The sequence below is a fragment of the Octopus sinensis genome, linkage group LG13 (genome assembly GCF_006345805.1).
Source record: "Octopus sinensis linkage group LG13, ASM634580v1, whole genome shotgun sequence".
NCBI lineage: Eukaryota > Metazoa > Mollusca > Cephalopoda > Octopoda > Octopodidae > Octopus > Octopus sinensis.
The window spans coordinates 16,111,518-16,138,721 of NC_043009.1; the positions used below are offsets into that span (position 1 = coordinate 16,111,518).

General features: G+C 36.4%; 1 protein-coding gene across 2 annotated transcripts in view; it reads right to left on the minus strand.

Annotated features, from left to right (window-relative positions):
* Positions 1-953: 953 nt before the first annotated feature.
* The window catches only part of LOC115218493 (glutamate receptor ionotropic, kainate 2), a 265,940-nt gene continuing 239,689 nt past the window's right edge, over positions 954-27,204 (minus strand). For both annotated transcript variants that reach the window (XM_029788344.2, XM_029788345.2), the window contains 2 exons: positions 2,759-2,942; positions 954-1,320 (listed from right to left, as the gene is read on the minus strand). In XM_029788344.2, the coding sequence (XP_029644204.1) occupies positions 1,195-1,320; positions 2,759-2,942 (310 nt within the window). In that variant the 3' untranslated portion in view covers positions 954-1,194. The remainder of the gene's footprint in view (positions 1,321-2,758; positions 2,943-27,204) is intronic.

Genomic DNA, 27,204 nt, shown 5'->3' on the forward strand with positions numbered 1-27,204 from the left:
TGCATATAGATATACATAATAATATAGGCAAGTTAAAGTAACCTATTTGTCTATGATTGCCTTTAAGTCCATGAATAAGCACAAGGCGTTAAATTCTATTTCTACACAAGCAACCCACTTCATAGAATTCTAGTAATATTGTTATTGAGTATATTACTGGTGCTCCTTTTTTTTATATAATCGATATTATTAACAATCATTTGTGCAGTTCATAACTAAAAGCATGTAGCTCTCGCATCATCAGCTTGCTTCATATTTAATACGGTGAAAACCGAGAAGGAAAATTATGAACGGGTTATGATGGAGACAGCGATTTAGTTAGCAAAATATGTAGACACGTAAATAGCTAAATAGCTACATAGATAATCAGACAGAAATACAGGCATATGCATATTTATGCATACACTAGACAGAAAGATAAAAGAAAGACAGTTAGGTACGAATATAGATGCCTGCATTAAAATCCTTTCATTTTCCTCCATATTTTCCAAACTTTACCTTTGCCTCTATTTTTTAGATTCACATTGATTTAAATGAAACGGAAATGTAATTCAAAAACTGAAAGCGAAACTGCAGACTGCAAATGAATGAAATCAATAGGTCGGAAAGAGAAATGAAATTAGTTGGGAAGGGATCCTAGCTAAAACTTCAAAAGGGTAACAAAAAGAAATCATGGACTATATCACAGATGATAATGGCTCATGAGTAGTGCTGCTTCATTAGTAAATAGCCGATTCAGAGATATCTTCACTCAAATATATTTTTTACCATTCTAAACATTGTTTGCATCTTTCAATGTTTTCTCATTTTCCTTTTCATTGTTATTATTTATTATTTTGATATTGTTTTTGAATAAAAAATTTTCTTGATTATTTATGACATTATGAATATATTTGCTTAATGTTAGAGCTATTATAGGATATCTTGCAAGAATAAAACAAACGACTAAATTCCTGTACTTCTTTCGCAAACAACATGTTTCTTTCTTCTCGTACTTCTCGTTCTTCTGACCAATGTAACTGATTTTATTTAATCCATTCTTTTGTTTATTTACCAGATTAGCGTAATAGTCACAGAACTGTTCCCCGAAAATGTTTATCTAATTTCTGTAATAGTTTTCGGTATAGTTCTGTCATTCCCCTTCAGTTTGAAACGGTCTGCTCGTCATTCAGTCGTCAGTTTTCACAATTTCTCTCATTCCCAGTTCATACGATTCATGACACTCTCTTCATCTTTAACTTCCACCAGAGATGAACGAGGAGGGTGAATTCCATGACGCTTCGGTGTCATACTCATTTCATTGTCCTTGTAATGATTTCCCTACAAATAACCAATAAAACAATTTTAAAAAGCTAGAAATATTTTAAGAGACTGTTTTACCACTTCTGAACAGAAATACAAACAATATATTAAATACGACAAGCCCCATTACAGGGCTACTACCATTTTGCAAATACCAGGAGGCACATCCAACAGCAATGAAAGCTTTTTGTTTGTGTCTCACTCAACTTCTACATTTTATATTTCACCGTTTTCTATTCAACCAAGAAGTTGAAAAACATGTATTCTTTTCACTAACTACTTCAATTTACGAATTTCTTATGTTTAATACTGTTTGTGATTTTTTGTTTTTTACCACATATGAAATGATAACATTTTCTATAATATTTTAAACCGATTTGCTGCTATATTTACTTGTCATGTGTTTAAGCACCCCATATAACCCCGCATAGCGTTTTGGAATTTTCAGAAAATGTTTTCGAATTTCTGTTCTACACACGGGAATTCATACGACGATGCGTTTTTTTTTTTTTTTCATTTTTTAGACCTTCATCCGCCCTAAATCTTAAAACCTCCACTATTTTACGGTTTTTATTAAAATCAGAATTTAAAATACGGATAGTCCAATTTTTTGCTTAAATCCCAACAATGGACAACACTTAGGTACATCACCATTTCATTAGATGTGGTTGTGGGAAGAAAATCATTGAAAAATATCAATACATGTCAGAGTGACAAAGAAACGAGAACGTTATCAGGTGGTAATGAGATGTGCTAAAAACAACGGCTAAATTGCCCTTAAATCACACATAAAAATTCTCTTTTGTTGCATGATCGTATGAATTTCCGTATTTAGTACACAAACCAGAATTTCACCATTAATGCTATCATACTTAGCTGTTTCTAATAACAATACACTTCCACTACGAATACTGGTCAAAAAACAGCTTCGCACAATATAAAAGAAAGCAATGCAATGAATCCAACAAATGGTGTGCTGTGTTTGCGTAGAATGCTATTTTAAAGTCTTTGATTTTATTAATTCATTTTTTTTTCTTTATATAAAAGAGCTGCAGACATGGATAAGAAAGTTGGTTTCACAAACTAATTTGTTTCAGTTTCGATACCACTGCACGGCATCTTGGACAAGCATCTAAGGTAGAAGCACCTACGACCAAAACTTGTAAGCTAGACTGAAATTTTATGAAAGCTACGCTGAGGCATCTTCTGTTCTAGAGTAGATCATTATATTCCTGTAGTGGATTAAACCGACTAACAAAGGCATACGTTCAGCTAGCGGTGCCAATGTCACTCCAGCCATTCGATGTCGTTACGTAGTCCCGGAAAAGTTTCATGAGTGATGTTAATCATTTCCTGGCTAAATCACATAATTTTGAGAGGCTTGTAAATAAATCAACGATTATTATATAAGTAGGAATCTAGTTAGAAAAAAATGTGATATGATGTCATTAGTTACCTCTTTGACGTTGTTACTGCTGCTGTGTCTTGTGCGGGATGTACATTGATGCACACTGCACACTATTGTTGATAGTGCTATACCTCCGAGTACCACGACGAATAAGCCTGCCACGTTTTCTAGACGAAGCGATGTTGTTTTCGTACTTTGGTGACCATCTGGGCAGGATGACACTCGCCACCATCTGCAAGGCAAAAGAAAATAATTTTATTTACACACACACATACTTACATATACATATGTATGTACATATATATACAAATATACACATAAACACTCACACACACACACTCACACACACACACACACACACACACACACACACATATATATATATATATATATATATATATAATCAAAATAAGCAACAAGGATATCCAGAGGTAATGCAGCACGATCGTTTCATGCAACTCCATTTAATTGAACAATGCAATCACTACATAAATTTAAAATGAAAAGCAATTTTCAGCTGCACAAAGACATAGAATTTAATTGAATTAGATAGATCAGATAGACACATTAGCATAATGATAGCTAAAATCTCAAAGAAGTTAAGGAGATTGACAAAGAATATGCTGGAGTGAGGCAGCATGTTCTTTGTCAATCTCCTTAACTTCTTTGAGATTTTAGGTATAAATATACTAATGTGTCCATTTGTTCTAATTTAATTAACTTCTATGTCTTTTTGTAGCTGAAGATTGAATTTCATTTTAAATTGATGTAATGAATGCATTGTTCAATTAAATAGAGTTGCATGAAACGATCGTACTGCATTACCTCGGGATATCCTTGTTGTTTATTTTGATATTATTCACCTTAATTTGAAATTGTATGGAATTGTACTAAATTCTGGTGCCTCAACTTAAGTACCATATTCAGCTGAATCTCTCTTTCTGTCTCTCTCTCTCTCTCTCTCTCTCTCTATATATATATATATATATATATATATATATTATATATATATATATATATATGATTTAAGGTGTATTCCGTTAGGAACGTAGCAAAGTACAAATTAGAGCACGTTCACCCTTAGGATTACCAAATACCCGATAGCATTACGGTATAATTCCAACTCTCTATGTTTAGACATACTTCATTGACTCTATCTTATTCCTCAATTATGTGTGTGTGTGTGAGAGAGAGAGAGAGTATAAAATGAAGTTTAACAAGGAAAGGGTAAACACTAACTTCGAAGTTTCAGCTTGCTCGCCTTTATAAGACCCTCATTTACCTTCGTTCTTTCATACTCTAAATAGTCTTCGAGAGCTTTCTTTCCTTTTTTTCTTTGTTGACAGGCGGATTAATGTCAGATATACATTGGGGATATATCGGAACGTAGGAAAAGAATATTTTATCGTAGGCTATGACTTGATAGCAAGTTATAGTGAAGGAATTTATTTGGGTTTGCTGTGGAAATTTGTTATTTTTTAGAGTTCATTCAAGGGTGTGTGTGAGAGAGTGTGTTCTTGTTGTTTTTGTTGTTGTTGTTGTTGTTGTGTGTGTGTATGTGTGTTGTGTCTATAGACAAAGAAAGTGGTATCTATAGGTATACATGAATGTATACTTATACACAAAAACACAAACACACACCACACCCAGACTGTTAATGTATCTTTACAAAAGAGTGTTCAATAAACTCTTTGCACGGAAGTATATAGCAGCTTGTTTTCTAACACATAAACTCTGTGTGTTTTCTCAGGGTGGAAAGGAATCAGTGCGAAATGATAAGGTGTGCAATAAATGTTGGTTTCATCTCTTGGCACAAGGCCAGCAATTTCGAGGAAGAGGGCCCAAGTGCTTAACTGGTGCTTATTTTATCGACCCCGAAAGTCGGCTTCGGTGGAATTTGAACTCAGAACTTGAAGATACACGAAATGCTGCAAAGCATTTTTCCCAGATGTACTAACGATTTTGCCAGCTTGTCACCTTAACGTGTGCGATAAATGCTGACAGTGGAAATGCGAAATGTGAAATAATATTGCAAGACGTATTATACAACTAAGTTTCACAAATAGACTTGAAACAAAATTTTACAGGGAAACCGTAGTAAGAGTAAATACTAATCTTATTACATACAGGCATATATACACACGCGCACACTGACAAGCACAGGCATATGCACACACACACACATATATATATATATATATATATATATATATATATATATATATTATATATATATATCGTCCAGAGGTGTTTAGCACTTGCTAATCGTAAGGGTATTGACTACTGTCACGGCAATGCCAGACTGCACACTTCTTTGCATGTGTGGAAGAAGTTACAGGGACTTGGCTGCGAGATTTTGTCGCACCCTTGATATTCGCCCGACATTGCACCCTCAGATTTCTACCTGCTTCGGCCTCTTCACAATTCCTTTAATAGACAGACTTTCAATTCCGAAGAGGTTGTAACAGTTCACCTAGAAGTTGTTTTTGTCTCCAAAGACAGGTAATTATTTGAGCAAGGAATAAGCGATCTGCCCTAGAAATGATACAAGGTACTGGAACGAAACAATGATTATATCATTGATTGAACAAGCTGCCTCATGTTTAAAACTTTGCCTATTTTCACTTTAAAAAAAGCCTAATTGACTTTTTGGTCAACCCAGTAGTATGCCCGCATATATATCGTACACAAATATGCTTACTTTTATACATCTATATATATATATATGTGTGTATGTGTGTAAGTATGTATGTATGTATGCATGTATGTATGTATGTATGTATGTATGTATGTATGTATGTATGTATGTATGTATGTATGTATGTATGCATCCGAACGTACCGCAACAGAATTCTAATAATATAACCAAAACGGACGACACTTAAGCCTGATATCCAACTTGTAAATCACTAACAGCTATTGTGTAGAATAAAAGAAATTTTCTTTTTGGTTGCATATGTTATCAGAGCTTCTTCACAATCAAACGTGCAGAATACAGTTTAATTTTTCCAGTTACGATATTACAATTAATTTAACGTCTACATAGAGCCTTTGAGAAATTCTTTTCAGTGTCGGCTGACTGATTTCAAAAGGCAGAACGTGTTACACGCATAGATCTTTCAGGCCTTGCTAGAGAGGTGAAATCTACACGGTTATTCTTTCTTTTGAGCATTTGCAAGTCGATATTTTAGAGAAAACATATTCAGAAAAGAAATTCCGAAGTACTAAGTTCTGAAGAGGACGAAATGTTTGTAGTCAATGCAGAGTGTAATGGGAACACAGTATTCACGACTTGAGAAGTAAAGCTGGTAAGTTGAGAGAGATTTAGTGTGGATCTTGCAAGACACCAGCTGGATCAAAGATTACTAGTAATGACAGAGAAGGAGGAAGGTGAATGTGTGCAAATGACATTCAGAAATTTTCCTTACGGATAGAGTGTGCTCCTTGCATCTAACTGCATTACACATATTTTTCCAGTTATTCTCTCCATTAACGTATTTTGGAATCCGATGGTACAGTGTACTCAAATTGCCATATATGTATATGTTCATAGTATTACATTAAACTATGATATTTCTTGCATCGGCTGAAATTCTATATTTTTCGAACATCATTTTCTTTGATGAGTGAAGACACAAGTGCGGTTTGAAAGGCACAAAAGAAAACAAATTATAAATATGTCTTCGTATGTTTCGAAAAGAGACAACTGTAGTTGACAGCTTCTATTACGTTGCTATCAATGCTTAATGATCCGTAAATAGTTATCTAAATTAACATATTAAAGTAAAAAAAAATATTTCTGTTTATTCGAAAATAGCTTTATCTTTCGAAGACAAATTTTCAAAAATATATCGTCCTTTTCTTTAAAAGAAAAAAAATAACTTCTACACAATAGCCAACAGAAACAATTGTATGGCCGATGTATTTGTTATCAGAATTGAATCTAAATGTGACAATTTATTCTTTCTAATAAAGTTGTGTGAACTCTAGTCTGTCACTATTTGCGTTGTGTTTGCTATATTCCAATTTCATTAACTTTTTTTACTTTTGCTGTAAATAATTTTTATTATTTTTTCAAGATGAGCCCAAACAGAAAGTCCCTGAATAAGGGTTGTTTCAGGATGTTTCCAGAGGTGAATTATTCAAACTGCACTGAGTTCCGTTCAACACATAGCTATGATGCTAGCCCCGCTACTTCTGCTCGTGATCGGAGATGCACATATCGTCAGTCAGTTGTGAACTTGCTCAAATTGTAATGGTCAAGCAACTGACAAGGAAATCTGCAGAATATTTGCCATAGCCCATCTTTTATACCAAAACAAAATATTTACATGATAACAATTCCAATCAGTTAAGATCACAAGCCATAAGAACCACTGTATAGTGCTGCTTCAGGAATTTATAATTATTACTATTATTATTACTACTACTACTACTACACTACTACTACTACTACTACTACTACACTACTACTACTACTATTTGTATTATTATCTATTATCGTTGCACAGCTTCTAATGCTGGAGATGTACTGCGGTGCAAGCTGTTCACTACCAGTGAACTAAGGTAGCACCCCTTATTTTTCGATCACCTTCCGGAGTATTCGAGCTGTTCCAAACTGTGCTGTTTTCTGCAAGTGTTCCACCCTTATTGCAACCCATATTTGTTCCATGTACATCTCAAGATTTTTACTCACTGTCACCAGGCTTCCGACAATTATTGGTATTACTACCACCTTTCACAGCGACCACAACTGCTTAACCACCCAATCTAACCTGTCATATCTATCGACTTTTCTTTCTTCCGGTTGTCAGCTGGGTATGCTATATCTATGATTGAACATCGTTTGCTTTCTTTATTAATATTATGTCTGGCTTCCTATTCTTTATCTCATGGTCGCATTGAATCATAAAATCCCATTTGATCTTTGCATTATCATTTTCGATGATGTCTTCGGGTTTATGTTCTTACCAATTTTTTGCTCTGTCAAGTCCTCACTTGTATGTATATGTGTCTATAAGTTCATTTCTGCATGTTTTCGTATGCATACATTTATCTGTACGTGTATTTATATTTATATTGTGCGTGTGTTTTTGCTTGTATTTAGGTATGTGCATGAGCATCTAACTGGCCTTGGATATTGCTTTGGTTTCACTACAGTTCATTGAGATAGAAAATATTTTGCAGTCTTCTGACCTTTTAACCTTGGTTTAATCTTTATACCTCTAGCTGTCTATTCCATATTGAATTCGTTTATATTGTATTTTTTATATTTTTATTTGTCCTTTTACATACTTTCTTGTCTATTTATTTAATATATTTACTTTACTTCCTTTCCCATCCTTTCCTGACTTTTGTTAACATTAAGGATGGTCACTTCCCTGCAATTAGATTCAGCACCTTAAGTGATATGAAGCAAAATACATTTATTAACTATATTGATTTTAACGACCATACCGTAATAATTTTACCTAGTATCGGTCTTCCAAACATTGTATATATAAGGTGAGATTTTTATATGCTATACTAAGAGCCGAAGTATTGGTGTAACCATCATTTTCTTGATGGTTTGTTGATCTGATGAGATATCTCTCTTTATCTGCACTCGTCTATAAATATTGTAACATGTTCAGACATATAAAATAGTTTCATTATATACTGAAATTATTTTTTCATTGTGAAGGCTGCAAAACAGATGTAATAATGATAACATATAGTTAAATGAAAGCATTCACCACTCATACTTCTTGATCCTATATAAATATGTGTGTTTGTATCTGTGTCCACACGCACGAACAGACACATATATATGTACATATATATATATATATATATATATATATATATATATATATATATATATATATATATATATATATATATACACATATATATATATATATATATATATATATATATATATATATATAATATATATATATATATACAGAAAGACAGAGTGAGATACATGGAAGACAGGCAAATAGATACATACGTATGTACATTTACATAAATATGCATATAAGCACATGCATATACCTTCGTATGTACTTTTATATGTGTTTATAAATGTATATTTGTACACACACACGCATATATATATATAAATAAATAGAAAGAGAGAGAGAGACATAATAAGGGTGAAAAATTGAATATTTGTATATATATTTAAATCTAAATAACCATGTTCTATAACCGGCAGGATTCAATGTAGAAAATAATTTTTCTGCAGAGATATTTCCGGTTTTTGGCGCGCCCAAACGAAAACATTTTAACTATACTCCCAAATATAATTTTTTCTATCTCGTGTGGACGTCTCGTGTATAGTTCTGCATATTATATTTTGCTATGACGGTCACACTGATGAATTGCGGACATTTCCGTATGTAAATATGTAAATGGTAACAATGAAACTTGATATGTGACTAATCATATTTTCTGTCTTGTCATTTGCCTTGCTCGCTTACGTTCTGGCGTTTGCTGAATTTTCTTGAGAACAATCTTTTCTTAGTGGTCAGACTATATGAGGTCTACATCTAGTATATCGGATGCCCACTTAGTGGTGATCTGACGCCATGATAGATCGTTAGCCACTACACACATTTTTTTCTTTCCTTGTTCTCTGTCCCTTTCTGTAGAAGAGCGTATGCTCGAAACGTAAAAGACTTTTTCTATTCTTGAGCGTTATACTAATACATCTGTTTGTTTTGTACACCACCTGGCTTCGTCTTTTGTTTTTTTTTTTTAGTAAACTCTCCCTATATATATATATATATATATATATATATATATAAACTTACAAGTCCTGTACATTGTCCTAAGCGCTGGACTTGTACTAATTTCCTCGACTCTGAAAGGACGAAAGGCAAATGCAACCTCGTTTGAATTCGAACTCAGAAAGCAAAGCCGAGAAGAAATACCTATTTCTTTATTACCCACAAGGGGCTAAACACAGAGGGGACAAACAAGGACAGACATAGGTATTAAGTCGATTACATCGACCCCAGTGCGTAACTGGTACTTAATTTATCGACCGTGAAAGGATGAAAGGCAAAGTCGACTTCGGCGGAATTTGAACTTACAAGGTAACGACAGACGAAATACGGCTACGCATTTCGCCCGGCGTGCTAACGTTTCTGCCAGCTCGCCGCCGAGAAGAAATACCGCTAAGCATTTTGTCTGGTTTGCTTACGATCATACCACGTTGTCATTCTCTACACAAACTCCATAATACAAACAATAATCCTTTTAAAATACTGTAATGTATGTAAATAATTCATGTGTGCCTGAAGAAGATGAAGATTTGGGATCAAGAAGTAATCTTTATTTTCATATTGCAATTATCTTCCTTGCCTCGGATTATTTCAATATTCCATCAGCTTTTATGCAGCAATATGGAATCTAGAATTAATCCGTGTGAAAAGTAACAATCTGGACAGCCGCTGACGTCATACTACTGCAGTTCTTCGTAACCGAAAAGAATCACTAACCGAACACACTCAGTAATGGTTGTTGTAGTCACGTAGTGGACTAAGAACTTTCTACGACCAATCGTGCTGCTGCTGAAGCTGCTATTCAAACAGCAGTTACTACTACTACTACTACTACTACTACTACTACTACTAATGTTATTATTAGTAAGACGGCGAGCTGCCAGAAACGTTAGCACGCCAGGCGAAATGCTTAGTGGTATTTCGTCTGCCGTTACGTTCTGAGTTCAAATTCCGCCGAGGTCGACTTTGCCTTTCATCCTTTGCAGGTCGATAAATAAAGTACCAATTACGCACTGGGGTCGATATAATCGACCTCATCCATTTGTCTGTCCTTGTTTGTCCTCTCTGTGTTTAGCCCCTTGTGGGTGGTAAAAAATAGGTATTTTGTCTATCTTTATGTTCTGAGTTCAAATTCCGTTGAGGTCGACTTTGCATTTCATCCTTTCGGATCGATAAAATAAGTACCAGTTGCATACAGGAGTCGATCTAATTGACTGGCCCCGTCCCTCCAAATTTCGGACCTTATGCCTAGAGAAGAAAAGATTATTACTACTACAGCGACGACGATGACAACAATAATAGTAATAGTTTCTATCATAGGCAAAATACCTGAAATATTCAGAAGGTTATTTGAACTCAGAACTCATTTTGTCTGGCAGTCTAACGAGTCTGCTGTCTCGCCGCCTTAATAATAATAATAATAATAATAATAATAATAATAATAATAATAATAATAATGATGATGATAATAATAATAATAATAATGATAAGGATGATAATAATAATAATAATAATAATAATAATAATAATAATAATAATAATAATAATAATTTCGTTCAACGTCCTTAAACAACCCTTATTCAGGGACCTTTTGAGCGGGATGGGTTACTCGATCTGAAGAAAATTTTAACTGGGCTCCACCTGCAAGATCATGTGCTGTTTATCTTGATATGAGATCACCATGTCGCGCACATATGGTTGTGATGCATGTGCCTGGTGTAACCTTATCAGACGGGTAGTCATGATGGGTATACTGGGCTTCGTATATTTTACCCCAGTGTCACTTTGATGGCATGCTCTGCTCGCTCACTCAATAATAATAATAATAATAATAATAATAATGATAATTGCGTTGCAATTAGACAATTACCTACATAGCTGTACAGTTAATGAAAGATTGGTCAAATAGCAATGAGATTAGCAATTACCGACCCATTGCTTTCTTAACCTCTTATGGAAAGTATTAACAGGTACCCTCGCAGGGAAAATATATACGTTCCTTGCGGAAAACAATCGTCTGCCAGTAGAAGAAAAGGGGTGCTGAAAAGGATCCAAGGGCACCAAGGACCACCTTGTGATAGATAAGGTTTTAATGAAGAACTGTAAACGGTAGCAAATATCTTATGCGTGGCCTGGATAGACTTCAAAAAGGCTTACGACATGTTGGAGCATTCGTGGATTTTGGAAACACTCGACATGTGTGGAATAGCTGAGAACGTGTTGGAAAACACGTCTTTCCTGTAAGAACCAGTACTTAGCCGAGGTAACAACAAAAAGAGTTATGTTCCAGAGAGATTCTTATTCACCTCTGTTGTTTGTTATAGCCTTGATCCCACTTTCTGTAATTCTACATAAAATCAACGTGCACTATGGGTTGAGAAAGAACGGACCTCGTCTCAAATACCTTCTCTTCATGAATAATTTAAAACTGTTCACAAAAATAGAGCCTAAAATGGAGAGGCTGGTTGAGACTGTCCAAATGAGCAGCAAGGATATTGGGATGGAATTTGGGATTTTGAAGTGTGCGGCGCTTACTTTGAAGCAGAGGGGTAAAGAGTAAATTGTAGGGGCATAGAATTGCCAAACGGAGAGAGAATGGAAGGCTCGGATGATGATGGATACAATTACTTTGGGATCCTGGAGCTGGACAATAACTTACACAGAGAAATGAAAGACAAGATCATGACTGCATATTCCAATCGCCTCAAACTTCTCTTGAAATCAAATCTCAACTCAAGGAACCTTGAGATTGTGCTATTAACATATGGGCTGTTGCTGTGGCCCACTATAATGCACCCGTCTTGAGATGGATACAAGCAGAGATTAACCAACTTGATTGCACTGCCCGAAAGAAAATTACAATGCATGGTCACCTCCACCCTAAGGAAAATGTACACAGGATCTACATGAAGAGAGGTAAGGGCGGACGTGGATTGATTAGCGTATGGGTTTGCATCAAAAGTGAAAGGAAAACATGGCAGAATATTTGGTAAACAGCAAAGAAGACCTGCTACAGTACGCTGCTAGTGCAGTAGGAGTTAACAAAAATGGACTTGATAGTGCTCATGAATTCCGAACAAGAGCAGTCAACGAGAGAGAAGAAAGCCTACTCCGTATGGAATTACATGGTCAGTTCCATCGTGAAACCAACAAATTAAAAGACTAGGAAGCATCATGGAGGTGGCTCAACAAGAATGACATAAATAAAATACTGAAAGCCTAATCATCGCGGCACAGGATCAGGCATTGAATACCAACTCAGTGTTAGAGTACCGAAGGCCGAATATAGTAACCTTTAGTAGTAGTGACTAGCAAGAGTGCCTAATAATCGACCTATCATAAATGAAAGAGAAAAGGTTGAAAAATATGGAAACTTGAGAATTCAGATCACTAAGATGTGGCAGCTACGAGAGTCTAACATAAAGGTTATCCATATTGTCATCGGAGCATTGGGTTCAATATCACCCAATCTGAAAAAAATCTGGAAACCTTAGAGATACACTACAATCTAGATGTATTGCAAAAGTCGGCATTACTTGGAACAGTACGCATATTGCGTAAAGTACTGTCTGTCTGAGGTCTTTGTTCTGACTTGACAAATAGTACAAACCCCCGGTAAACACAATATCTTCAATTAGCAACCTCACGATATTACATCCTGTACGACATATATAATAATAATAATAATAATAATAATAATAACAACAACAATAGTAACCCTTTCTACTGGAGGAACAAGGCTTCACATTTGAAGGGAAGGGGCCAGTCGACGAAATTAACCCCAGTATTTCACTGGTACTTAGTTTATCGACCCCGAAAGGATGAAAAGCAAAGTTGACCTCGGCGGAATTTGAACTCTGAACGTAGCGACGGGCGAAATACCTATTTCTTTACTACCCACAAAGGGCTAAGCACAGAGAGGGTAAACAAGGACAGACAAACGGATTAAGTCGATTATATTGACCCCAGTGCGTAACTGGAACTTAATTTATCGACCGCGAAAGGATGAAAGGCAAAGTCGACCTGGGCGGAATTTGAACTCAGAACGTAGCGGCAGACAAAATACTGCTGAGCATTTCGCCCGGCGTGCTAACGTTTCTGCCAGCTCGCCGCCTTTAATAATAATAATAATAATATAATAATAATAATAATAATAATAATAATAATAGTAATAGTAATAATAATAATAATAATAGTAATAGTAATAGTAATAATAATAATAATAATAATAAGAAGAAGAAGAAGAAGAAGAAGAAGAAGAAGAAGAAGAAGAAGAAGAAGAAGAAGAAGAAGAAGAAGAAGAAGAAGAAGAAGAAGAAGAAGAAGAAGAAGAAGAATGAAAGTATGAAACTTTGGAATACTGAATCGATCGAAGAAAAACTAAAAACTCGGAAAAATAAACATCAGACATGGAATATTCCAAGGTGATAGCATATCTCTATGGCAATTCATATTGGCCATAACACTGCTCACTATGAATCAACGAAAAGTTGAAGTTGCTTACGATTTGGGAAAAGGAAATGGTCAGATAAAATCATCTCCTTTTCATGGGTGATATAAAGGTTTATGCGAAAAATGAGAAACTGGTTGAATGTCTCGTGCATACTACCCGCATTTTCTCAAATGACGTAGGTAAGCAATTTGGGATAGAAAAGCGCGCTATATTGAAAGTGCAACGAGGAATATTTGAAAGAAGCCAGGGAATCGAATTACCATACGGGCAAACAATGAGAGCAGAGAAAGGACAGTGGTATAAGTACTTGGGAATGCTGGAAGGAGACGAAATTTTTTAAAAAATTAAGAAATGAAACAAATTACCGATAGGGAGTCCACAAGGAGAGTAAATTATTGCATTCAAAGCTGAATTCAAAACATCTTATCGAAGTATTCAATTCATGAGCAGTACCTTAATCAGATATGGTGTTGAAATTATAGACTGGGCCACAAATGATATAAAGAAACTTGACAGAAAAACAAGAAAGTTGTTGACAATGTGTGGAACCCACCACCCGAAAGCTGACATTAACCGGCTGTACACGAAGAAAGACCAGGGTGGAAGAGGCTTAACAGCTGTCGAAGAATGTGTACAAAGGGAAAGAAAAAGCCTAGCAAAGTACTTACAGAGCAACACAGAAAAATATTAAAGGCAGTAAATAAAGAATAGTTGATCAAGCGCGTAATAGGAGAAAAGGACAAGAATGAAATACAATGGGAGCACGTCAGACAGATTGAAGGGAAACCTCTGCATGGCCAATTTTGGAGAGCCACCGAAGATGTATGAGGATCATATTCCAGGGCTTGGTTAAAAATGTGCAATTAAAAAAAGAAACAGAGAGCCTAATTGTTGCAATCCAAGGTCAAGCGATAAAAACAAAGATCTTGAGAAAATATGTATATATGGAGAGAATGTGGCAGAAAAATGTCGAGCCTGTGGAACTTGGAACGAGACAGTATCACACATTATGAAAGAATATAAGAAATGGAGACACGACCAGGACGTAATGGCTTTACACTGGAAACTGTCAAGAATGAGGATTTGAACCCGGAAACACATGGTATAATCATCGAGTCGAAAGAGTACTGGAGTCGAAGAAATTAAAGATTTTGTGGGACTTCCCTATACAAATGGTTGTGCCACCATTTCTTATATTCTTTCATTATGTGTGCTACTGTCTCGTTCCAAGTTCCACAGGCTCTTCATTTTAGGTAAAGCGAGGACGCTTCCTGTTCGACTCATCATGTCCGTTTGATTCCAGGATCGTAAAGAAAGAGAACGAAAGACAAAAAAAATATAATCCCTTTGAATTTGAAATAGAAAGAATTTGGACCATTAAAACAGTAAAGGTCGTTCCAATAATAATTGCTACACTGAGAACAATAAGCTAAGATGTAGACAAATGGCTGAAGGAGATTGGAATAGAATTCCCGGTAGAGCTCCTTCAGAAAGTTTGTCTTTTAAAGATAGCAATGATTATCAGGAGGCTTCTAAGCACTTGAAAGACAGCTGAAAACTTGTGGATACCTAAGGTTGCAGGTAGTAACCCGCTAGCTACATAAATCCTACCAAGAATAAGACCAAACCTGAGCCAAACCAAAATAATATTTTTTCTCCAGTAAATGCTCTGTCATTTGTGAGGCCCTTTTGCCACCTCTTCCCTGAAGCAGTTTGTGGGTGTTAATTCCCCCATAAGTTATGACGAAAACAGAAACAGTTGAATGTAAAATAAAATTTCAATTATGCCTTTAAGAGTACAGTTAGGCGGATGTCTCACCAAAGTGGAGCAGGGGTTCTTATTTACAGAACAAAAATATTTTACGATAAACAAGTTTTTCTATAAATTCTGAGACAATGTAAACATGTGTGAACGGAGTAATAATAGATTCAAATTTTGGCACAAGGCCAATAATTTCGGGGAAGGGGTTGAGTTGATTACATCCACTGCAGTTTTCAAATGGTACTTATTTTATCGACCCCGAAAGGATGAATGGTAAAGTTAGCATCGGCAGAATTTGAACTCAGAATGTAAAGCCGGAAGAAATTTCGCTAAGCGTTTTGTCCAGAGTGCTCACGGTTCTGCCAGCTCACATCCGTAGAAATAGCGCTTAGTGCGGAAGCTGATAACCAAAAGAAATTTGTATAGATTAAATTATTTTGAACAGTGTAATTTACAGAAATGTTTGACTAAGGGTTCAAATGCTGGAAGAGAAAACATCTTTGAAAACTGTTTTCTTTCTTAATCATTTCTTATTCGTTTCACCGTCAGAATTATTTATTTCCATCTTGACATCAAGAAGAGAATGTGTTTACATGGTGATACATGCAACTGTTGATAAGAAAACACAGGTTCACTTCTCTTTGTCATTCATTTGGGATTGTGTAATCCAAAAATATTCAAAAAATATGCTGCTTATTGTCAATGCTGTACATAACTGGACTATCAAAAGAAATTGAAGATATAATCTATCCAAAATGTTATTTTGCTTCAACAAATTTTGGGCTGTATTATGTTCTTTGGCTTGAAACTAGAATCTCAGTAAATATTGTTAGCTGTATATTACATTTAATTAAAAGTATCAACTTGCCATTCAAGTGTCTGACAAATAATAGAAGTATTATGTTATGCTTATTATTATATCTTCTATGTAATTCTATAGGTAATCATTCGTTGCTTTAGGAATGATACGTTGGTATCTATAATAGATTTTGTCTTGATTTCGTTCGATCGTTTATCAGTCAAACATCTTATAGATAACTTTCAAGAATATAATAGGTTATGCCTTTATAGTATCGCATGTTTAAAACCTTACATTCGTAGACCGTAGCGGAACAATATTATGTTTAGGTTTCATTAGCAGAATGAGAGAATCGAAAGAGCGTCGGAATATATCTTGCGATATTTATTACTTCTCGCTCTAGGTTTTCAGTTCAATGCTCGCTGCAGTCAACCTTCATCACTTCGGAGTCAATAAATTACCAGTCAAGTATTGAAACCGATGATCTCGACTAACTCTTTTACTTAAAATTACAGACGTTGTACCTACACTACAAACAATATATTATACATGTTTTCATCTTCGTTTTTTTTTTGTTTTGTTTTGTTTTTTACCCAGAACAAAAATCTTCGGATGGAGAGGTGGCCAGTTTAATTGATCACTTTACATGAATTGTTTTCGAGTAGAGCTGAAATATAAAGTTTGTCCAAGTGTGGTTTGAACTCAGAACGTAAAGTTTTATTTCCACTGCTCTGCCAATTCTTCCACCCTTCAGACTTTATATTGATTCTTTCTGCTATAGTCACAAGTACTGAAATTTGTTTGGAGGAGGCTAGTCTTTATCATTCACTCCAGTGCTCGACCGGTACCTATTTTATGCACTCCGAGAGGATGATGGTCACAGTTGATCTCGGCAGTATTTGAACTCAGAATTCAGAAACAATGATTTTGATATTTTAAAATTTAGTATAATTGAAGAATTAAAAACCGTAGAAGAATTTAGCATGGACCACCTAATGTACTTCCAAAAATTAGACTCAATAATAAGAGAGCAACAAGAATGTAAAAATATATAAAAACATCTATCACAGACGTAATGGCAACAGGAGCTAACGACAATATCACCAGTCTCTGTAGCGTCAAAGGAAAGTGGAGACACCTTCAAATGCACCCAGATAGGAGTATCTAAACATAAACAGACGATGTGGGGAAATAATGGTAATGCATAATGTAGTAACAATGCGACAGCTTTCTTGCCAGTTAGGTCGACTAGATTCGTATCTCTACCTAACTAGCATATTTTACATGAAACTTTGAAGTATTTATAATAACAGTAATTTTGGAAAACATAAGCAGCCAGAGTTAATAGTTATAAATGATTAATAAAAACCCGTGAGAAATAATTGTGGAAACTGCCTTTAATTTATAGCAAAGAAGAAAAACAATGCCTGGAATATTCCTAACTTTCTGTTATGTCATCATAGCAGATTTAAACTAAAAGCAATCGAAAGTACTGAGCATATCTTAACTAGGCAGCAGAGAGCTGAGAAAAAATATGAGACAAGATGTGGTGGATATTAGCAGAAGACATCAAGACTGTTATTCAGGAAAGTAACAGATATTGGCCCGGAATGCAATGTAACAATCATTTATGTCCGTTAAAAATGTTTCTCGTGACAAGGACGGTTTCTAGCTGAACCTCGTGGCATAAATCTGTCTAGAGAAACATTGCTATAATAATAACGACACCATTCATTGTAATAATGGTCCAGCTGCATGTATGAAATCAATAGCTAGATTTCAGTAATCGCAACTTGATATACCGTTTCCTAACGGAAACTGGTATTTCATATAACATGTTTTTTTTTCTCTCTCTCTCTCTCTCTCTCATTCTTTATTTCTTTCTCTCTCTCTCTCTCTCTCTCCCGCTCTTCCCTTTTAACTTTACACCATGCTTTTGAACATTTGGTCGGATTGATTCGTCCTGCATCCAATGTATTAACACCTACACTGAGCCAGAAAAGACTCAAGAATTGCTAAGCGATGCTGGTGATTCTTAACGTTGATCATCTGACGAAAACAAGAGCTTTAAAAAATATCTATGTCTGAAAGCTCTTAAGAAGATTACAGTTCCGTTAATCCTAGATCTAGTGTTATAATATTTTTTCACTTCTAAAAGGATCTTCATATGTCTGTTGATAAAGAAAAAAGACGTGAAAAGAAGCTTTAACATTTCTTAGTTAAAAGTGTATACTTCCATACATTTTTATGAATTAATGCAGTTTTCTTTGCTAAATATAAATGGCGATTGCAGGTAGAGCTCATTCTCTTTCTCTACTACCTCTCTCTCTCTCTCTCCCTCTATCTATCTATCACTATCTCTTTATCTATCTATCTATCATCCTCGCTCCTCCTCTCTCTCTCTCTTTCTCTCGTGTATACATGCGTATAGGTACAAAGTTAAGTAGGTATGTATGTATGTAGGTAGGTAGGTAGGTAGGTAGGTAGTGACGGTTATTCTTTAAATCTCTATTATCCAATGCTCCACATACGTAAAACACATCTCATCCTTCAGATACTGTCCGTCTAAGAGGTCACTTGAACCAACTACATCAGAAGGATCAGACATACTCCGACGGCTGTAAAACTCTGGGTGATACACGTTCAAATCCAAAATTGTTGATATAGATATTAAATTATACGAGATTAAATGTCTGTATCTCTTCGTCGTTTCGCTTGTACACCCACACGTTTATCTATATATATATGTATATATATATATATAATTGAGTAGTTGAATGAATTATCTTATTATGGATAATTCGGTTAACCGATACCTGGGTAGCAAATATTCACGTCAGAAAAACACGGTTGAAGCTACATGCCTAGGGCAGAGATCAAGTGCTATCGTGTGGAAATTTGTGTTTTTTTTTAAATACAAATAAATGAAAGAATGGAGTTGAACGACGAATTAACAAAATTCCTTTATTTTATTTTCGACATATGTTTCGAAGGCTGCATATTCCTAATTTCGAAGGAATAAGGGGTGCATTATGCCGCCTTCTCAAGTGCAAGGAACTTATGTCAGCATCAAGATGCACAAAAAAAACTTTTAGATGACTGCCCACACGGAGCCCATAGCGATAATGAGTATTTCTTTAAAGATTCCAACATTTGCCAAGTTTGAGAGTAGGATATTATGGTCAACCCTGTCGAACGCTTTACTGAAGTCAATATATATGACATCAGAGTTCGAACCTGATCCCAAGGCTTTCAGTATATCTTCAATGTGGTGTAAGAACTGTGTTAGACAGTCGCTGCCACAGCAAAAGCCATGCTGATTTTCATTTAGGAGTTCGTGGGTCTCCAGGAAGTCAGGTATTCTTGATCTTAACACTCTTTCAAACACTTTAATGATGTGGCAGGTAAGTGAGCTTGGGCGATAGTTGACTGCGAGGGATCTGTTTCCCTGTTTGAAAACCGGGATGACAGACTGAGATAGAAGCTGTTTCGGTATATAAACTGAGTCTAAGGAATTTCTCCAGAGGTTGGTCAGAGGGACTGCAAGTTGGTGTTTACATTCCTTCAGGAGACTTGCGGGAATCTCTCAGGGCCTACAGCAGAATAGTATTTGACCTCATTTATTGCTGCTATGATGTCAGAAGCAGTGAAGGTTATGTCCGAGATTTTATGTTGGGAATCAACTTCGTTCGCTTCTCTTACGTCAATATCAGTGGGATCACTAAAGACAGAGCAGTATTGTTTCTGCAGTATTTCTGCCATTTCTTTAGCATCGTGTTGGGGAATGCCGTTATAATCGATCAATGGTCCAATGGGTGAGACAGTGGTTCTATGCTTATTTTCATAAGAATAGAACACTTTTGGGCTCTATTTGATGTTTTTGATTACCCACTGTTATTCCACAGCTCTTTGATTTTCAATGGAAGTTTTCATGTCGGTCTGCAGATGAAGTTTTTCCAACTCCAGCCTTTTCATTGTTGATGAATGTGGATGATGTATGTGGGAATATTTTAATTGGTTGATTTTTTTTATTGAGTCTTTTTATGCGCCTGATGAGTGTTTTTCTCTTTTTAGGGATCCGGTTTCTGTTTGTGTTAGTGGATTTCGTAGGAGCGTGTTTTGAGAATGTATAGGTGACAATGTTCTCAAAGTGCTGTCATGCGGTCTCAATTTGAGTGGAACTGAGAGTAAAAGACCAGTCGATGAAAGACAGATCCTTTCTGATTGCTCCGCAGTCCACTTTGTAGCAGTTTATGTTATCAAAGGAGTGCCATGGAGTTGGATTGGCTTGTTTGGTTTTTATATGTCGGGAATTAAAATTGGAGAGTACCATGTCGTGGTCTGAGAGGAGAGTTTTTTCAACAGAAATACTGTGAACGGAGCTTAAGTTGTTGATTAATATTAGATCCAAGATCGTTTTATTCTGTCTTGTTGGTTCGAGCACTAGCTGGGTCAGGAAGAATTTATCCATTAGATTAAAGAGTAATTCTGCTGCTGCTTTATCTGGTGTAGAGCATTTGCCTAACTTCAGAGTATTTTTGGGCCAGTTTATATGAGGGAGGTTTAAATCACCCATCACTAGTATGTTTCCGGAGTTGTATTTTTGAAGGAAGGACTTGATTTTGTTGAGGCACTCTTCAAAGCACTTTAGAGGTGCTTGGGGAGGCCTATAAAGACCAATAATGACTATGACTTTGACCTTGTTGAATACTGATATAGATTCACAATAGTCATTGGAAAATATTCCTTGGCATCAACTGAAAAGGAGTCAGGGAGAAAGATGGCTGTTCCTCCTTTATTTCGGTCTGTGCGATCTGCACAAACGATGGTGAAATCTTTTATTTTCACCTCGGCATCCATATGCGTGTTGTTTATGTGAGTTTCAGTAAGGATAAAGAAAGGGAAGCAATGTGCCGTTTCGGCAAGCCAACTCTCTATATATGGGAGCTTCCATTTTATGCAGTGATTGATGGGTTGATACCACGTACATTTAATAGGAATGTCGAGGTAAGGGTAGTGTGATGTTTGCATTGTTCTAAGTTATGTTTTATGTTGTTCAGTGGTAGCAATGAGAGTAGTTTTTGTATGGAGCTGTTTATCTATGATTTTCTAGTTGGTAGTGGGTATGTGGTCCTTGTGATTTGCATAAATGCTTGGTGATAGCTCATTAGATCTCCTGGCTTAAGTCGGCCTGTCAGTAAAAAAGAGTTGCTTCTTTGGTTTGCCACTTGGTCAGAGGATACATAGTTCATGTTTATGTTATTTGGTATTTTGGTTTTTTCATGGTTCTGTCTACGTTGTTTGACTGTAGGAGGTGAAATGTGGTTGTATTTTGTTTTTGTTGTTGTCGTAGGTCTCCTCTGTTGCTATTTATATTTATTTTGCGATCGTTTTGTGTCCTTCAGATGGTGGTGGTTGCATTCTGGGTTCAAGCACGTCCTTAGTGACAGAGAAGTTTGGCACAGTTTATGATGGAAGAAGGTGCATCCATTGCCTTTTGTGCATCCATATTTGGGATCAGGACCATGGACTCTGTATTTACGACAGTATCTGGGGTGGATGAATACGTAGGAAGCGACCAGTAGGTGAAACTACATATCCATTCGCACGTATCACTGTCCGTATTCTCCGTCATTTAATGTCTCTTCTACAACGTATCGGAAGAACATACATAAAATTGATAAAACATTTAGCACAGTGAGAGAGATACTGGGACCGATGCCCATCGGTTTCCCAGTATCTAACGGATTCCAAAGAACGACACTGAATCAATGAGTAAATATATTGCCTGCTAATTTTCCCCATTTGCCTATAAATGATGCCACCTCAGCTCAGAATTATACTAAATATATGGATGATTTAGTATAAGTATCGGTGAATTTTGTACAAATAAAAATCACTTTTATACAGGCAGCTGATCTTCAGGCGTTTAATACTGTAAATATGCAATATGCAACTGCAGACTGTTAGTGTGATGATACTGCCACACATTGTACCGTTGCTTTATTTGTTTACGAAAGATTGTAGCATGATCAGTAATATCGATTCAATCAGTTTCAAGAATATAGTTAATTTTCCTTTCATATATTGTTATGTAAATGCCAATATATCTGATTGTAGGCCGTAAAATCTGCTTTGGAAGTAATTGAGAAAATGGCAATAGTCATCTGGCACCGTCACAGTCATTTTCTGCTCTGTAGATTTATCAAATATCTAAACACTACATTCTCAGTCGCATTTAGTTGAATCGCCTTAGTCTGTTTACGTATTTGACATATCATTATTCAGCAATTAATTGTTTCTGCTATTGTCTTCTTAACATATGTCCCGAGAGATAAAATTCGATGTTTTGCTGTACTATGGTATAATTGTTATCTATGGCCAAAAAAAATCCTCTGTCATACGCTTAGCAGTGCAAATGTAATGCTGCACTGATGTACAGTGGCGCACGTGAATGTATGTGCATATACTCTTTTACTTGCTTCAGTCATTTGACTGCGGCCATGCTGGAGCACCGCCTTTAGTCGAGCAAATCGACCCCGGGACTTATTCTTTGTAAGCCTAGTACTTATTCTATCGGTCTCTTTTGCCGAACTGCTCACTTACGGGGACATAAACACACCAGCATCGGTTGTCAAGCAATGCTCGGGGGACAAACACAGACACACAAACACACACATACATATATATATACATATATACGACAGGCTTCTTTCAGTTTCCGTCTACCAAATCCACTCACAAGGCATTGGTCGGCCCGGGGCTATAGCAGAAGACACTTGCCCAAGGTGCCACGCAGTGGAACTGAACCTGGAACCATGTGGTTGGTTAGCAAGCTACTTACCACACAGCCACTCCTGCGCCTATATTCACAGCCACTCCTACGCCTATGTATGTGTTTTAAGTATGTCTGGTTATGTACATAGTGAGAAAGAGATGTACGCGTACACAGGCAAGCTCAGTCAAACATAAATACACAGACAAGGAACACTTGCACAAACACACACCGACACACAAACACATAGGTGGGCACGTATAGCTCTTGAATACCTGTTGTAATAGATAGATAGATAGATAGATAGATAGATAGATAGATAGATAGATAGATAGATAGATAGATAGATAGATAGATAGATAGATAGATAGATAGATAGATAGATAGATAGATAGATATGTATGTATGTATGTGTGAATGCATGTCTGTTTATTTGTGTATAAATACATACATTACTATGAATGACATTCAAGTCGTAGATGGCTAATGAGAGTTTTGAAATATCTTGTTGAACAACCTGTACAAAGCATTTTTTTATAGTGATTAAATGCTTGTGCTATATATTTGCTTCCTCTCCCAGTTTAAATGACATTGCTTGTACAGCTGCGCGATCAAATATCGAAGTAATCGCAGTGCAACGGGAAATCAATTTCATTAAACAAGAACACCGGCACCACCCGGTCCAAACATTGAAGCTACGATCATTGGATCGTGAATGCAACTCTCCAACTACTAGGTCATACTTACATTCATATATATACATATATATACATATACAGACATACGTAGGTACTTACATGAATACATACATATATAGATACATATAGACATATATATACATGTATGCATATAAGCTTTTATGTATATATATATTGATAAAAATGGTAAGGCAACAAAAGAAAGAGACCTCGATACTATGTAAATAGAGGAATTTATGAAGAGATGGCGGCGTGGATTTCCACTTCGGCATCCGAAACTCGGAGTTTTATCATGGCTACAGTATAATTGTCACATATTACATTTACATATATATATATATATATGTATACCGAAATCTACCGGTAAATAACTGTTGGTTGTCGGAAAAAACCATCGAAAAAATTATTTATCCTTTTATTATATTATATATATATATATATTATATATATATATATATATATATATATATATTTATATATGTGAGGATATTATTGTATATAATAATAATCGTGGCTTAGCATGCGTAAAAATCCCGGAAAGGAAAAAATTCTAAGCCACTGATATTATAATAAATAATAATATCCTCACATATATTTACATAATTTTTATTCACTTCGATAACCTTTTTAAATTTGCTGCAGCATTAAAAACGGTTATCGCACACATTGGTTGAGATGAAAAACTCTCCTGCCCTGGGGTAAGTAAGTCACGCTGTAGATGAACGAAGAGTATTTCTCAAAGTTCGAAATCACGCTGATACGGATATGTCTGACTTTTTTAATTTTCTATTATTTTCGTCATTGGTACGGAGACTTGGGGTTTTTGTTAATTTGCCCGATTTCACCTTTGTCTTTAAGTGAAAACTTGTCGTTTGGTTATTTTGACTGATATGTGAGCGTACCGGACCTGGCAGAACCGTTAGCACGCCAGGGGAAATGCGTAGCCGTATTTCGTCTGCCGTTACGTTCTGAGTTCAAATTCTGCCGAGGTCGACTTTGCCTTTCATCCTTCCGGGATCGATACATTAAGTACCAGTTACGCAGTGGGGTCGATATATTCGACTTAATCCGTTTGTCTGTCCTCGTTTGTCCTCTCTGTGTTTAGCCCCTTGTGGGTAGTAAAGAAATTGGCACTGCTTGTTAGGGATCTAGGACAATGCACTGTAAGGCATTTCGCCGTGGGACAATTGACTGTAGTACTATTCACCGTAAGACAATTCATCGTACGACTAATTAAAAACAGTAGAACTATTTTTAACATTTCGAATTTGAAAAGAAAAGGGGCGAGCGATAAAAGAGCTAATGAAGGAACATATATTGGACTGTTTCAGGTACGATTGACAACAGCTGAGGTCGAAAATAACCGCATACGACAGAGAAGACAGAAGGTTCGAGAGACACAATTGCAACAAAATATAAGTCATGTATACATCTTTTTTTTTTTTTTTGTTAGTATACGTGTGTCTTAATTCGTAGATGCGTGTATGTGTGTTCGTTTATGTGTGGTATTTGTTAGGCAGTACACAAATTATGTGTGGAAATTTTGTGTGTGAATTGAAGTATGCGAGTATATGCGTGAAAGTGCCCATCTACTATAAGGGCGGAAGGGTAATTTTCTTTCAATGTTAGGTTGCGCAATGACGATACTGTATGTATGGACTAGTACGTATGGATGTATGTGCATGTGTATACATCTGTGTGTTTGTGCCAGTGTGTTAGCTGTCTCAATGGGTGTTATGTAGTGATGTCATGAGAACATTGCATGGTGCGTGTATGCTTACATTTCTTTGTTGACGAGAGCGTGCGTCTTTACCTGTTTTTGTCTTGTTAGTGTGGTTAATGTTCTGTCCTAATACGTGATATTTCATTCTTGTATATTCGTGGAATTCCTGTGTGGAGTGTGTATGTATCACTGCGTGATTCGTGGAATTTGTGCGTTTGTGTGAGTCTGTATTTGTTTGAATGATTAAAAGGTATTGATCAGGCCGACATTGTGATAGACAACACGTACACGACGTGTCGAGAAGTGTGATCAAAGTTTAAAGCACGATATTTTGAGACGGATTTTTTTGTTATTGCAATCCAGATGTGTGTGCACGCGTGGTGTGTGAGTCTGTGTGTGTGTGTGTGTGTCTGTGTGTGTGTGTGTGTGTGTGTGTGTGTGTGTGTTTGTCTTTCAATCTGTGCGTGTGTAAGAGAGAGAATATCTGTGTGTTTTACTTGGTGAGTCTGCAGGCTGGGACAGAGCCCATGACCACCGCCGTCCCTCCGAGACTGGTGACATTCATGTCATTAATGTTCTATTGAACTAGTCAACAATTTCAGGAAGCCATCATCTGGGAGAAAATTCCGTGGGGATGATATCCTGAGGATGAGGTATTATGCATAGGGGTTAGTGTGAGAGAATGATGGCTTGAACGCACCAAGGGTGACGATAGGTGAAGGGAAGAGTAGATAAGAGATGGATTTATAAGACTAACCAGATCTGAAGAGCAGGGCCAAAATATTAGCGATAGAAGCATAGAGACGGGAGATAAAGACAACTGTACTCCAAAGACAAATTATTGGCCTTGCAGGTATTACGCGGCTGGGACAACTTCAACTAATTTTCGAATGTGAATGAGAACTTCCAGATATTTCAGGCCTTGGTTGTTGCCTAAACAGCTGCTGCACAACTACGAGTGAACCACTCGAAACAATAGAAATAATGCTTTTGTTGCGTGACGGACTGACAGCTATAAGGATACTCACAGGCAGAGTTTTCGCTGTTTCTGAATAATCAAGACTGAAGCACGTGTACTGCCAGGTATAAGTGACATAAAGCTGGGGAAATTCCAACCAGTTAGCCGAACTTGGGTATTATGCGGGTATTTGAAAATATCCCACAGAGTGACGACTGTACCCTGCATAGTTACGGGCAAGGCATAACACATGTTGCCAGGGATACGGCGAAGTCATAGGACTGCAGCTTGGTAGGATGTTAAAAGGTAGCAGAAGGGCTCAGCAGAGTCAAGAGTGCTTCTTACATTGATGCTGAGTGGAGAAACCCTCGAAGATCAACGGCCATGATCACCAAGCTCTATCTAGCGAGTAACTGCAGCGATGGCGAGAAAGAGTTATGGAAATCCGCAGAAGCAGACGACCTGATGTGGGATAAGTTCCGGAATAAGGCGGTGTGGCATAGTATGTGATTGTATGTTGAGCATTTGTGATGAGGCGTGACAATATGACCCG